At 40.4% G+C, this 15,304-nt stretch overlaps 1 protein-coding gene across 1 annotated transcript in view; it reads left to right on the plus strand.

The window, feature by feature from the left end:
* Nucleotides 1–15,304, plus strand: part of BEGAIN (brain enriched guanylate kinase associated) — a 146,206-nt gene that overhangs the window by 34,223 nt on the left and 96,679 nt on the right. The window contains exon 2 of the mRNA XM_085317442.1: nt 51–79. Within this exon, the coding sequence (XP_085173568.1) occupies nt 51–79 (29 nt within the window). The remainder of the gene's footprint in view (nt 1–50; nt 80–15,304) is intronic.

Consider the following 15,304-nt stretch of genomic DNA (forward strand, 5'->3'; position numbering starts at 1 on the left):
CAGAGTGAATGTTTTCTTTCATTCACTTGCTCCTATTTGATTTCTTGTAGGCCTCTGCGGCAGAGATGGAGAAAATAAGGTAAGTGAAACAGTTTATTTACATCTCATTATAGACAAGAAATGTTTTATTGCACAATGGATGATAAAGGCTCTTGGAAAATATTTTGCTTAATATGATCAGTGTAAAATACTGTATTGCATGATGATGTACAGGGAAGTCATGTTTTAGAGACAAAAGAAAAGGAATGTGCTTATACTAGTAAATCGGTTTTGCAGACATGTTAATTCAGAAGGGATGTTTTACACATTAATATGTTTTATTGCCAGATGCAGAGGATATTTGATTATACGGTGTAGTCACTTGTCCATTTACTGCAAGAGCCTGCCAATCTGTTTAATGAGGAAAGTGGATCAATAATTCATGAAAAAAAAMCAGAAGAAAAATATAGGCTTGACTTGAAAGCATCTAATTACTGTGGTTTGTTTCYGTATAATGCTGTAACGCTGGTGCTTGATTTCTATTTCATATTGTGTACCAGAYAGATGAATCTTGTCTCCTGTGTTTAAAATGTTCTCATACTGTACCAGTTTCTCAGCACATCTCTGCTTTAAGCAAAAGGAGATGGCTTTTATAACCATAAGTTTCCCATCTCATGTCCGAGTGCAAGTCTGCTTTGTGGGGTTCTGCTTTTGTGTATGTTGTTAAGAAAGAAAGAGAAAGAAACAAGTATTCTAGCCATTTTTTAAAATCAAAACACGTCTATTAAATCCCCAGGTACTACTGAATAGATAGAAATTGAACTTTTGATTACACTTTCAGTATTTTAATGGGGCTTATACTTCAAAATATTGGCCACACTTATTTCATTTTGCTAGACAAGCCCRAATTCCTTTTCCGAACCTAGTGACTCGGTTTGGTTTGTGGCAGCTATTGCCCAAGCACAGCTTCGTAGGTAGATTAAGTTTGGAATGGCTATTKTAAGTTTGTCAGAAAGGCAGAGAAGTTGCAGAATCTGGGAATAAGTGGAACAGAGTGTAACAGTTGTGAAAGAACAGATTTGACAGTGTTTAGTGAATTCTGGGCTGGAGGCAAAACTTTGGTTTTGGCTTGAGAAGAATGAAGAAGTTAATTCTCTTATAATGGACTTGAAGATGCATGTCCAAAAGTTTCTACTTTATTTATAGTGCTTTAGTTGTACATTTATATACTGACTTATGTCTGAAAAAGTTTATAATTTTTGAGCTGAAAGGAAAAGCTTGTACCATATGTTATGGGTTTGCATGTAGACAGCCACTATAATGTTAAAGCTTAACATTAATGTGAGTTTTTCCTGAGTAAGAACTGAGAAGGTACCTCAGGATGTGGTCCTGCATCTAGCAAAACATCTAAACATGGTCACCTATGGCATATGCACTCATTTCATGAATAACTCTGTTGGAAAATGCAAGGGAATATCTATTTACTTGCTTGCTTGATGAGCATGTGTGCACAATTGCAATACAATACTCTTAATACTTTCCTGAGCATGCCTTAACAGACAGGCTCTTGCTATATTTGCAAAAGRCAGCTGCAGAGCCCAGAAGAATAAACTCTCTTTCTCAATATGTTCCTGAATTTGTTATGACAAGAGTAAATAACTTACATCTCCATCTTCTTAGCACCCTGATTTTGCAACTGTCGTGCATGCAGTGGTTCTTACCTCAGTACTTCATGAGCACTGTGTAGGTGGAAAAGCCCATACTGCCCCACTGAAGGAAGTGGGAGTTTAGCTATTAACTCCAGCAAGAGAAGGATCAGGCTGTGTCAGCAGCTTGTTACTGAAGTTTTCTGTTTGCAATTCTTGCATATAAGAGTTTTTGACAGACATTCCCCCCCCCCCATCATGTAACCTAGTGCAGGGGACATTCCATGCTCCAGAGCAGAGCAGCAAGTCAGGCTAGGGAAACTTCAGCAGCGCCACAGCAGGGAAGTTGCACTGCTCCAGCCTGAACTTTGCCAGGCTTATGTCAACAGTAGTTATCATGGAYGTAAACTGGTAGAATCTGTAACAGTTTAAAGGAACAGAAATAAAATCTAAAAATCATAGCTGATGAACTGACAGACTTGAGAGAACTACCTTTTTCCTGGACCTATCCAAGTCCGGCATCAAGATTAAGACAGATTACTTCTCTTAAGCACAGTGGTCTCGGGGGGCACTGTGAGAAAAGAAAGCCTAGAGCCAGGAGACTAAGAGGAGAATAGGAATGAAAGGAGCACACCAGACTAAGAGGAGAATAGGAGTGAAAGGAGCACACCAGAGGAAAGAGGTATTGCTTTGCCATAGACGACACGTAGAAGCTGGTATAGCATCACCGCAGGAAGAGCGTTACTGCGTGGCGCTGGAGTACATACTGCCCTGTCCCCCGCCTCGGCTTCTCCCTCACTCTTTTTGTAACCAGCCAGGGATGCATCTCCCCACAGCTGGGGGGCCTGGGCCAAAGGGTGAGACCAATCTAGTTGCTGAGGTGAGGTGCACAGAGGGCGAGAGACTCTTGGTAAAGAGCAGGGAGAAGGGTGTCTGCAACTAGCTGGAAAAGAAATGAAACAGTTTGTTTTTAGAGAAATAAAGAGAAGCAAGGTGGATACACCCAAGCCACCTGGAGTGAAAGCTCCTGGGGTTAAAGAAATCCTGGGTTTGCATTTCACAAAGCACTTCAAGATAAGGAAACCTTTTACATATGAAAAATAGGTGCAGAGAATCAGACTTCAGAGGACTGACTCCACACTGACAACCCTGGGAGAAAAAGGTTCAAAAATTTTAAAAAGGCAGCTCTAAAAACCAGTAGGTGCATTTTGCACATTTTCCAGCCTAGTGCATCTGGATTGCCCACAAGGAATGGGGCAGCCAGACCCACAAGAGACAGAAAGGCATTTGCAGGCAGGAGCCTTCAAAACTGATCCACTGATCGCTCATGCATTAATCAACACAGAATTCACCAAGCCAGCGCAGCACAAGCAAAGCTGTAATGAAATAACACCCCTGTCAGCTTTATGGTCCTTCACTCAGAATCCAGTTGGAGAAAAACAATTCATCTCAGATAATGCAATAATAATTTCCCTTACAGGTCTAGGAGCCACTTTGACCTGCAATGTCACACCCTGTCCTTTTCAGGAGTAGCTTGCCACAACAGCATCACAGGTGGAAGGAGCAGTAGGAAGCAGAGGTATGAGGTTATCAGTATTTAGCCTGATACAGGGACAACTTCCTGTGAGAGTGGAAAYATACTATTTTATGATGAAATTTCTGCTAGAAAGATAAATTGCTGAAGTGAAGTCTTCATACTGTGAAGAATTCTTAGCAGTACATGGTGTTTATAACATCCTGAGGTACCAATATATTAGGTAGGAAGTAAGGCTAACCACTAATCACAAACCCCTTGGGGATCTGCACTTACGTAGGTTGTCTGTGTATGGTTTTACAGTCACTTTAAACATTGATTACTGCTGACTACAATCTTATAAATACAGTTTTTTTTGATTTGGTTCCTTATCCTATTTGTAAAGAAAGGACTGAAAAAAAATAGTTTAAAGCAAGTTTCAAATGTACCTATGGTATTTTGACTTTTAGCACTGTGCTATCTTTGGCACACGCATTCAAGAGGATCACATGCCTTTCACGTCTCAGGCCTTGCAGATCCATCGTGGCTGGCACACAGAAGTGTGACTATTCAGAAAACTGTTCCTTCAAGTCAAATTTAATCCATAATAAGGCTAGATGTGTGAACGAAAGACATCTGCCATTTCCACTGCAATTCCAGTACAAATTCGCAAGGCAGCTCTTCCTATGCTTCTCTTTAATCGTGCCTGAACTGAAAGGTTAACATTCAACCTTGAAAGTAGAAGATTTGTCAACTTTGGCATAAGAGGCTTCCTGACTTATTTTCACACATACACAGGCCAGATTCTCAGTCTTTCTTACATTGACAAGTATCTTGCTCCACAAGGAGTGACAATTAAGGTGATAGATATTGTTCAATAAAAGCTCTTTCATTTTTAAATATGTTCCTAAAAATTTAAGTGACAACTCAGAAACTCCATAAATCAATATTCTTAGACCTAAGCTTTCAAGATCTACAATACACTAAACTATTTTTATATAAAAGTACATAAAACAGGTCATATAACCACAAACTGCCAGAATCACAGAATTAGTGCCAGAAGGAGGTTGGCTTGGGGTTTTGTGGATTACAATAAATACATCAATACCATTCCCCAGCTGAGAATTACATTAGTTTAGTAGCACTAAAAGTGGTACTTCTACCACTACTTCTACTAATTATCCAGATCTCTAATGCAAGCGATCCGAGTTTCACAAGGAACCTCAGAAGTAGCGTCTTTATTTCCTTGCTTTGTAGTRGATGAAAGCAAGGTGATATTTTGTACACAGTGCCGGTTGTAAGTGAGCAGCTTGGTCTAAGTCTCCTGAATTCCCAGACTTGGACTTCCCAAGCACATTTGAGTGGTACATCTGCGGTAATGAAGGGCTATCACTCATTTGTAAAGGAATGTCAGAAACATGTGCAGCCCTTTCCGTGGTAGTTTAGTGAAAATTTGAATACCTTAAGTGCCCACTAGATCATGCTGCCTTCCTTGTACTTGGTATAAGTATAGCCCTCTTCACATGCTACTGAACACGCTGCTATTTCCTGCCATCCCCACCTTGTCCTTGTTCTCGCTTTCAGCCTGCAAGGACACTGATTTTACCATAGTTACTTGAGGGGAGTTACAAGGAGGGGAGTTTTTCCAGAAAGTTACCCTACAAATATGCTTTACTTTCTACATATATGTCTTGACTTTATAGTACCAGCTGATGTACTGGGAGCCACTGTCTCACAGGGGTGCAACACTATGGGACAGCAGTCAGATGGTGCAAGGCAGCAGCTCCAGCATCKGCTCAGCAGGGCCTGTAGGCTCTTAGCCAATATCAAGACCCCATCCAAGGGTACAGGAAAAGAGATGGCACAAACCAAGCTCAGAAAAAATGAAACAGAGCGAAGTGCTGGTGTGAAAGGGCCATGAGTGTGAGGTTCTTAGAGGTTATGGTAGAAAAGTCATCTAGATAGGTGAATCTTCAGACAGGTGAAGGAGGTGTTGCATTTTTCTCCGCTTTGCAAAAATGTTTTCATCTCCCGGTAAGTTCCAGCAGCAATGATAGCCCTGCAGTGCTGTTTTTAGCACATCTGATTTGTTCACGCTGCCATCCAGGGTGTGATTRTAGCACAACACAACCACACTCCCTTGTCTCCCAGAGATTACACAGGGCTTTAAGTGTGGCAATTGTCAACCAGACCAATAGACACACAAATATATACCTATACCCTCTAGTGAACAGTAGCCCTGAAACTGGGATTGTTTGAGTCAGTCATGCWGGTCTACTTATGCTAGCAACTCTAGGAATTTTGTTAATGCTGCCAGGGTGCCATGACCTRTAGGCTTGTGTAGCTCATCTCAGTTCATTTTCACTGCCCTATACAACTGCTAATCAGTTAAATTGCCTGTAAAGCCACCCTACCCCAGCTGAAGTAATGCTATGTTGTCCTACACCCCTGTACAGGACAATCCTAAGCCATTGTTTTATCTTACCTTCCACTTCTTTGTTCTAACCACCTGCCTCAGACATTGCRCCTTATACCTCATCTCCACAGATACCTTGGACAGAGGCACTGGAGCCAAAAACATAGTTTAGTAGTTTGCAGCATGCACTTAGAGGTCATACTACCCTTCCAAAGGGGAAGACTGGGCAGTGTTGTATCCCACTGCCCCCAAATAAATCCTGCTGCTTAGAAGACTGAGATAAATGGTAGTGATACTGGTATGAAAGGAATCATCTCCAATCACCTACTCCAACAAGTATGGAACATCTTTTACCTCTAGGTAAATATCCAGTCAAGCATAAGCATACAGCAAATAAGAAACATGACAGGAACAGAAGACAGTAGTCAAGTTGAATGAAACTAGGTATAGCAGTTGGAAGTGGCCTGCAGGGACAAGTGGGAGCCAAGTAAACATCTGAGGAGATTGAGGAAGTAGGTAGGAGGAGATGAGCCATGCCATCAAACCGAGAGCTGCAGTGAGTCATGGGGAAGAGGCCGGACCTAGGTGATACCAGGCTTACACATAATGCTCTGCCTACCCTTTTCTTGCAAGACAAAGTGCATTGCTGAGCAATGCAATGAGCTACTCAAGAGSAGCAGAGAGGGGGAAAAATGTAGGCATTTAGCAGAAATATTTAAGAAAAAGAAAATAATATTTAAAGCTGTTGTGACTAGTTCAAAACTTTGTAACACAGAGAGGAGCAGTCCAGAACAGACTTCCCCCCTCCATCCCTAGAAGATGCAGTAATCCTTGACAGTCAGAAAAATCAGAATTGGAAGAACCAGATGCTTTCTGCATCCTTTATATTGCTAATAGCACCTAGACTTCAGTTTATGTAAGCGTTCTGACTAAAGCTGCCTGGGAATAACACTGAACAACGAAAGCAGAGACGAAGCTAAACAGTGGCAGCAACTGCAGCTGTAACAAAACGATCTTTAAAAACAAAGACGTTTAAGAGCATAGAAGCTTCCAAGCTGCAAACCTTAGATGGTTCAAGGGCAGTATAGTTTGTGAACCGTGCTTGAGTGTGCTTTGTGGTAAAAACCTAGTACTGTTTGAATGCTTGCTGGTGCTACAGCACACAGACTGATAAAAGGAAGCCTGCAGCACTCTATTACAGCCTTTTGCAATTGCCAGCTCCTGTGCTGCTGGTAAGGCTTAGGCAATTTAATTTACCAATCAATTTTTGATTTACACACAAGTGACTTTGGAATGCATTCAATTAAAAGCTATGTACCTCCAGATTTGATTCAATTTTCTTTAAAGAGTATTTGAAATATAACTAAACTATTAAGTTTTTCACATTTAAAGAAAAGAAAGAGGGAATTGAATTGCCTTAACATTTTAGTTATGGACCAGAGCTACCTTCRCACAAAGTACCCTGTGCTGAAAACGTAGGCACTAGTTAGGAAGTAATAATCACACTTTTTAAAGTTTGTGGAAGAGAGGGCTGTATCATTTACAGAGCCCTTGAGAAGGACAGGAGAATTATAGGTATCCATAGGTCCTTGCAAGAAGATTTCTTGCATGCGTTTGACCATTCTACTCTTAGTGAGATCTGTACAATTCTTGAGTAGTAACAGGACCTGGGAGCCTTCCAACTCACTGAACAGTGCAGAGTCACTGCTCATTAACTGAGTTCTAGTCTGGCCACCGTATTACAGGAACATACACTAGCTCTTACAGCATGAATTTCTTCACATATGCAAAGCTCTTAGCAACAGCAGGGCAAGTTCAGGAAGAGAACTAACTTCCCCTGTGCTTTTCTATGTCAGCAGAACCATGACCAAGAGGCTACCTGTCAGAACACACAAATACCTTGTGTACGCAACCTGCATCCATAGTGGCAAACCGTATTAGAAAGAATATTGCGGAATGGGGAAAAAAGCAGTGGCTTTGGAGCATGCTAGTATGCAACATACTAGAACAGCAGGAATACTCAAAAGGTATTTAAGCTAAGCAGCTCAAAAAGCAAGTTTCTGCTACTATGTAGTATTTTCTTCTTTTTGTTTATTTGYTTTGATTCATTTGTTTGTTTTTGAAAAAAGGAGCAGGTTGAAGCTTTTTCTGGAAGCCACTGAGCTCTTCTGGGGGGTCTCAGCTATGTGACAGAAAAAACCTTCATGTCCACAAGAAGCTCCTGTGACTTAACAGTTCCAAAGTGCTGCTCTCAGTTTGACAAGACCAAAGTTTGGTATCCGCATCAAGGCAAAGGGGCTCAACATTGATGTTTCCATACCGATTAGGTCAAACAGATGAGCTCATTTTATGTTTCAATTAGCTTTAGTTGCCAGTTGCACAACAGGACTGGTTTAGGGAGCTAATCTATCTTCAAGGCTTTCGAAGAGCTGTATTGGAATTCCCAGCAGCAAACGGCAACTTAGTCTCCCTTCACAAGRGCGCCTGCTTACAACAGGCAATTTGAAGAGCTAAACAATCAGCACTCCTGTTTTATTCATTTCTATTTAAAAGTGTTTAATCTTTGTGTTGCCGTTTAGATTAGGGACACCAGCTTACTCAAAGTGCCGCACAAACACATTTTTCAATGTTTTGCCTGTATACAGTAGTCTACAGGCCAAAAAAGTCTATATCTCTGTATAATTGGTCTTATTGCTTTGCATAAGATGTCCTACAGTGCTTGAAATGATATCTAAGTAACACCAAATGCATGACAAATGACTCTGCCTGTGCATATTTAACTATGTTTGTAACTGCCAGCTCATCTACCTTTGAGATATTATTTTGTCTTGTGTTAATTCTCTCTCTATTCTGTAACAAGGAAGTAGTATTTCCAGGGATTTTGATCCAGGCTGACAAATACCAAGTGGCAGACTTAATACAGATCCTTGAGTGGCTACATATAAATGCTTTGCAGCCCTACCCAGTTATTCTCACCAACTCAACAGGGAATCAGCAATAAAGTATATCCACAGACTGAAGCACTTTTTTTTTTTGACTAGAAAAGTGCTGTTTGCTATAGGGAAACATAGATTTTAGACTGCATGCATATAATCTGTAGCACTAGAGTGGTTCAGTTTGAACCAAAATAAATTGTATGCTTAGATTTGACTTTCAGTTTGTGAACAGCTGATGATGCTTTTATTTGTATTTGCATTTTGATTCAGATTGATGCAAGACYGGTAATTAAAATGTGAAAGATCAAGTGAGAGTCAAATACTCCGAAAGCAGAATAAAAATGAGAAACCCAGCAAACTAGCCCAAAGCAAAGCAAGTAGAGTGGAGAAAGCCAGAACAGCAGTGGTATTTAAGTAAACTACTTGGACAGCAATACCACAGCTCTATACACAAGAAAACGTGATCATCCCAGCCAGGTGAGAAAAATCCCAGCGAAAAGTCTTTATACCAAAGCAGCCATCAGTCCTACAGCCTTCCAGTGCTGTTTTTGCAGCCTGTTGTTGCCCTTTGGCCGGTCCTGGTAAAAAACTGACCTGACTTATTTTTTTCCAGAACCRGGCAGCAGATGGTCCTAGTAACCCTCCTGCCATCTTCTCACAGCCTTGCACACACAGTGCCAGGCAGATCAACATGGAGAAGCACTTCTTTCCTTAGCCCACACCAGCAGCATTTCTCTTCTAACTCTCAGCCTCCCACAACAGTGCCACTTTACTTCTGACCCCTCATAGGCCTTTAGTAAGAGAAAAGTCTTCTCTGCTTAGCCCTGCCCTGACTGTACCAATGCCACCAAGGGATTGAGTATGGAGGGCAGGGCTTCTGAAAGTGTACCGAGGAAGATTTTCACACCAAACTTTGGAAATGTGATCTAAGATAGCCCAGTTGATGCCCATCTTTATTATGGAACAATTAGATGTCTCATGGGCTTGCAGGGGAGGTAAAAAGTCCCAGTCATTACCATGTGCTTCTATCTTTCCAGTTAAAGAAGGCAGCAAAGCAATATCCCAGCCCTGCAGCTGGGAGGAGGAAGTTAGAGGAAGTGCTGGAAGTGCTACCACAAGGGCCAGAGGCTCTTTGCTAGAGTAATGTTCCCAGGTGCATGTTTTTGTGATACTCTGGTCCTGTATTATTCCTTCATAAACTGCAGCCAGTTTGTGGTTTCTTTATATAGAAAATATGTTATACATACACTCTTTTACTACTGGAGGAACCAATAGCAGGAAAGCTTGAGCCCTTTTATGAGATGCACAGTTCTCCCCGATCACATATGTTGAAACAGCCAAATTCAGGAGTCTTGGCTTTTCCATGAGGCAGGTTACTAGCCCCCTGCATAATTCAGGTGGTAGCTCTGGCAACCGAGCATACAGTCAGGAGAGAGAGAGGAAATGAGTCACAGATCAATATTGACAAGAGTGTTTTAGGGCCAAATTCAGCTGAACTAAACTGTTTGGTAACTGCAAGCAAAGCACACACCACCACCCCCGCATTCCCTCCTTCTCTGGCTCTACAGAAATCACAAACTAGAAGTCCTACCTGGGAAATTAAATACATTAAATTATAGCACTGAACAGGGATTCTGCTAACAAGTGTTACTTTACTGGGGTAAAGCTGTCCTGTCTACTGCACACAGTGCAAGTAGTTCTGGATAACAGGCACATCCTGATAACAGGAACTTTCTTTCCTCCACTTTGATAAGGCTGCTGATGCAGGTTTTTAGAGCAACTGTAGGCTTCACTTGCTTTCCTTTAACTGTGTTATGCTTTCTAATTTGACAACGCCTCAGTAGATTCAGTTATTAGAACTGACAGATTTCACACGCTGGGAGCTTCTGCAAGTTTTTCTTTACAAATCAGGACTGAATATCATCTAAATGTAAAAGAGAAAACCTCTCAGAGACATGTCCCCTTAATTCCAGCATATAGGGCACCTGGGGCCATTTAAGAGAAACAATACAAATCTAGCCCTTGTTGTTTTGTGTACTTTGTTTTGAAGGATATATTCTAGTCTAAAAGCATTTTCTTACTCAGTGAAATCACTCTAATGATCCAGAACAACTTTTACTATAACCTAGCAACACATAGCAAACAAATGACAACAGCTACATGTTCCTTGAATTCAAGGAACTTGGATGGCTTCAGTTACGGTTTTGATAGTAAAATTTAATTCATGCTTTACTAGTAATACTGTGTGGACTGGACTGCTCTACTGAGACTTGACACTTGCTTTGCATTCCCATCTCCATCCCCTGAGGAACTCTCCGAATCCTATTCCACAATAAAAACAAAGTTTACCAGAAATTTCATTTTAAGGTTTCTAACAGCACTGAACTACTAATTATCATGGCAAGTAGAGCAGACAGTTCTGATTAAATTGCTAGACTAGATTTATAGACTGTCCCATCTTCTTGTTCATCATTTTTATATACACATTATTGGGAAGGCACCTAAGATATAAATAGGCATAGATATGGTTGCACAGTGAATTCAAAATAACTAAATGAATCCATCAGTGCATTCTTTGAGCACTCCAATTTTTCCCAGAACTACAACTCCATTTTGAATGTTATCTACCTCATTATGCATAGATTAGTTACATTACATTTTTGGCTTATGCAAGCTATGTAGAAAATGAGAACAGCTAACTATACTTTTGCAGAGAGTTTAACAGAAATRGAAAGGGACTCCAGATTATGTTCTTTCATCCAAAAGGCAATGTTGCTATTTATAGGTTTTTCACATTCAGATGAAGAACAAAGTTTTCACGTGATACTCCTGTCATTCATATCTAGAACATTGCCTACTACAAGACTGCAGTGGTTGGAACCCTTACTGGAGTGCATCTAAATACAGATTCACAGCACAAAGCTGCTAAACTATTTAAGATTTTCCAAAGCCATCTAGAACATGTTTCCTCATCTTTTTACTATGAGCCACTGAACTGCAAATTAGTTAATTACAAGTTTTACAGTGACAGGAGACACTCTTATTACTAGCAGAATCAGAACAAACAAACAACCCCCCACACTCTTAGGCTTTTACTAGTGGCAGCTCTTTTTTCAAAGAGCTATTAGTTTTCTAACATTTTCTATTCTTACCCTGACTGTTTTCTTCAGGGATAGAATTTAGGACCAGGGTTTGCAGGGCCAGCTCTAACATGCTGAACTTAAGGGCAATTATGCACTGGAGAGAGGAAGTTTAACAGGTCAGATATTGTATGTGTGCTTCAACTCTGAGTGCTGGAAGAGCTGAAGTTACTGAGTTGAAAATACAGAGCAAGGTCTAAAGCCTGGGAGGATCCATTAGTTTTACTATRAGAACACTGGTAACAGCCAGAGATATTAGGATTCTCTCTGAAACACTGTCAGAGTTCGGGGGGAGCTTGAGAGAGGGTCCCCCCCCCTTCCTTCCCTCTCCAAAAAAAGATGTTCCCTGTGTAAGGAACAAGARGTAGGCACACTTACCATCTTTGCTAGAGTATTGAACAGTTTCAGCTAGAAGCTGGCAATCTTTCATGGGCAACGTGCCAGACTTTTTCATTCCTAGTTTAGAGCCTAAACATGTTGGTAGACAACATTGAGGAGCTGGGGGCCATGCCACTGCTTCTCACAGATGCTTCTCTCAAGATGCTCTGGATCCCAGCCCTGTGCTGACCCTCTCAAACTTGCTGAAACTCAGGGGGTCTGCAAACCACTGGGAGCCCCTTAGAAGATAAGTTTTATAAGCATGCAGAGTACAGAGTACTGTTGTTTCACCCCAATCCCGCTCACTCATTCTGCATTATTTGACATTTTAACACGTTGCTATATTAACCACCAAAAGTCTAATATATGAGCATGACTTCAAATTTGTATTTACAAGAGTAGAAGTGCAGCAGCATATGGGCCACCAGCTCATAAGAAGTGGAAATGGTACTTGGTGGTGTGTGAGTCACTAAGTGAATTTAAAAAAAAAAAAAAAGAGGAAAGGAAAGAAAGGAAGAAAACCCATACTTCTGTGCAGTCAAAAAGGCACAGAGAAAAGCTTGATTTCTTGGATTTGGAGTTGTTTGAAAGGACTGCAGCCAGGCCAGTGCCCTGAAAGCACAGAACCCGGAGGCATTAAACATAAGCTATTTTAATATAACAGGTATATGAAACCAAGATATTCCCTGTGAAGTCTGTAAGAACTAGAACTGCAAAGGGAGTGATGGGACAGAGCAAAAAAGAGATGACATTGTTTCTTTAAACAGGAGTAATAAATAAAAATAAAAAAATAAAAAAAAGAAGAAGTTTAAAAAATTAACATGCTTCCCCCCACCACACACACACACTGCTTTGAAATCTCRGGTAGCATTGAGGGAAGTGGCTTTTTATGATGGTCACAACTACCTACCCTCAAATTCATTTTATCCTGTCTCCTACCTTCTTCCCTCTCTCACTCTAGGTTTGTGTCTTTTCCTCAGGCTTGTGTCATCCTTCCACCTCCTGTAGAGATTCTCCTAGTGCTACATCAACAGCTTTACTCATTCTCCCCCCCAAATGAGGATTTAGGTCTGCTAAATAGCTGCAGCAGACATCCCCCACCTCATCAGTTTCTGGGGATATTAATCACATAAAGCTACCAAAGCTTGAATGTCCTCTCAGGAAATAGYTCATTCTTTCTCATCCTGATTTCTGCCGTCTGGCTGATGTTCACATTTGTTACTCCAGTAACTCTTGAGATCTGCCAGCCTAACTTCATGCAACTGTAACAAAGATTAATTATCACACTTAAAAGATTGAGGTTTACTATTCTCTCAAATGACCAATCCATTTCACCAACCTTCCTACTTTACCTGTTYTCCTAGAAGTACAGAGGGAAAAATCCAGATTTTAGAGGACAGTTCTTTGGTCCCTCAGTTGTGCAATGCTACCAAACATCTGCTCTCTCATCACCTACACTATTTCCCAGTCCTGCAAGTCCAAGAATAGCTCCTGCAGTCTTCTCAGAGACTCTAGAAGAGGGAGTCTCCTACAGCTCCATCTATACAGTTGCTAAATGGAAAAGTCCCTGTTACTGAAAAAGAGCTTCTAAGAGAAAACAGTAAATGGAAGAAAAAAGAAAAAATTTGGCAAGGGAAAAGATTCATAGATAAACATTTTTTGTGATAGGGAAGATGCAGAAGGAAAGGCCTGTTCCTTCAAAAAATAAAATATTGTCTAGAGACTGTTAAATAACAATATAACTAATTACCAAGATAATTATCTCATGCTGGAGTATCAAACAGCTGAAATACAGAAGCTGCTGAGAGCACTTACTACAGTAAATTACTGAAATGCTTCTCATGGTTTATRCTGTTGAATTAGGGCAGTAAAAGTAGTGTGCTGCATTATTTCTCTATTGAACATGTGATTATTTATTATTAGATTCATAAATATGAATCATTCAGGAAGGTCAGGTAACTAATTATTGGAGAGCCTTGTCACCTGTACAGCATTATCTGCACTATAAAGGTAAATACATTGTTTACCTGAATAACAAGAGTGAGGCAAGTAATCAACAAAATGCTTTAATAGTCAGCAGATAAAAAAAAAAGTACTGTCTCAACAACAAAAAAAAATAAAGTATAAAAAGTGAATGGGAAAGAAAGTGACAAAGTATAGCTGGTCCATGTTCTATTRCAGTTGGAAATATTAAGCATGCCTTTTTTTTGTCTACCATTCATTAAACAAGAGTGGAAGTGTAGCAGAGGGATAATCCAAGATCATTAGTTTCTGCCTCTGCATTGTGTAGGTTTGTTTGGCCAACACAGGAACATTTGCACTTCTAGGTATTAACCAAGTCTCAAAAAAACCCTCCTTGTCTCCTGTAAGCATTGTTCCTTTTTCAAATAGTGCGACTGAGAACGGTTAGGTGACTTCTCCAGAACCATYGGGGGATTCTGTAAAAGCCAGAACAGCTCACCTCAGTTATCTACATTAAGAATAAGCAGATAATTGGAGTAAAGGGGAGRGGGGAATCCTTGCAACTTCCTGGAGCAGAATAATTCTTTCTGAAATGAGTATTTTCACTCAACCAAGAAGCAGAACCAAGTTCCAAAGAAGAACCCCCCAAGCCAAACCAAAATGCTCATGGCTCTCCTATGAGCATGACTTGCCTCTTCCCCATCTCACAAATGATTTCAGAGCTCATTTGTGACAGATTCTTCTCCTCATCACTATTTCTTCTCAATATCATGGTAGCATTACCCCTGAAAAGGAAAGATCCAGATACACAGACTTGTCCTTTACTCCATTCCTAAATATAAACAAATTCCATTGATCCTGTGGGAATTATTTCACACATATAGGCTTGTAATATAGCTTGGGAATACTAGATAAAGTTTATCACATAAAAATCACCTTGCCTGCAAGAATGTGTCACGTTCATCACCAGTGTAAACAGACACAATTGCGTTGTGTCTGTTAGTAGAGTTTATATAGTGATGAACAGGGTACTCTCCCTACAGTACAAGTAACACCTTTGATTTGTTCTGCAGTTTTCCTTTGCATAAGAAAGGGTCAGGCAATAAGGAATAGAAGAGATAATCTGATATGAAGGCAATTAACRTAACTACTGTTTAGATATTATGCCCTGTCTGTTCCTCTTCTCCCCCCACCCTCTTACAGATATCTATCATTTAGGTATAGCTTTAGAGAGATGAGTCCAACCCTTTTCTGTTTTCTTTTCCATTTGCTATAATTTGCTTTTGTGTAATTTTGGGGGTCTTTGCAAATTCACATTAAATGAAAATGTAACT

Source organism: Rhea americana, unplaced genomic scaffold, assembly GCF_003343005.1.
Source record: "Rhea americana isolate MKP2758 unplaced genomic scaffold, rheAme1 scaffold_5, whole genome shotgun sequence".
In the NCBI taxonomy this organism is placed as follows: Eukaryota; Metazoa; Chordata; class Aves; order Rheiformes; family Rheidae; genus Rhea; species Rhea americana.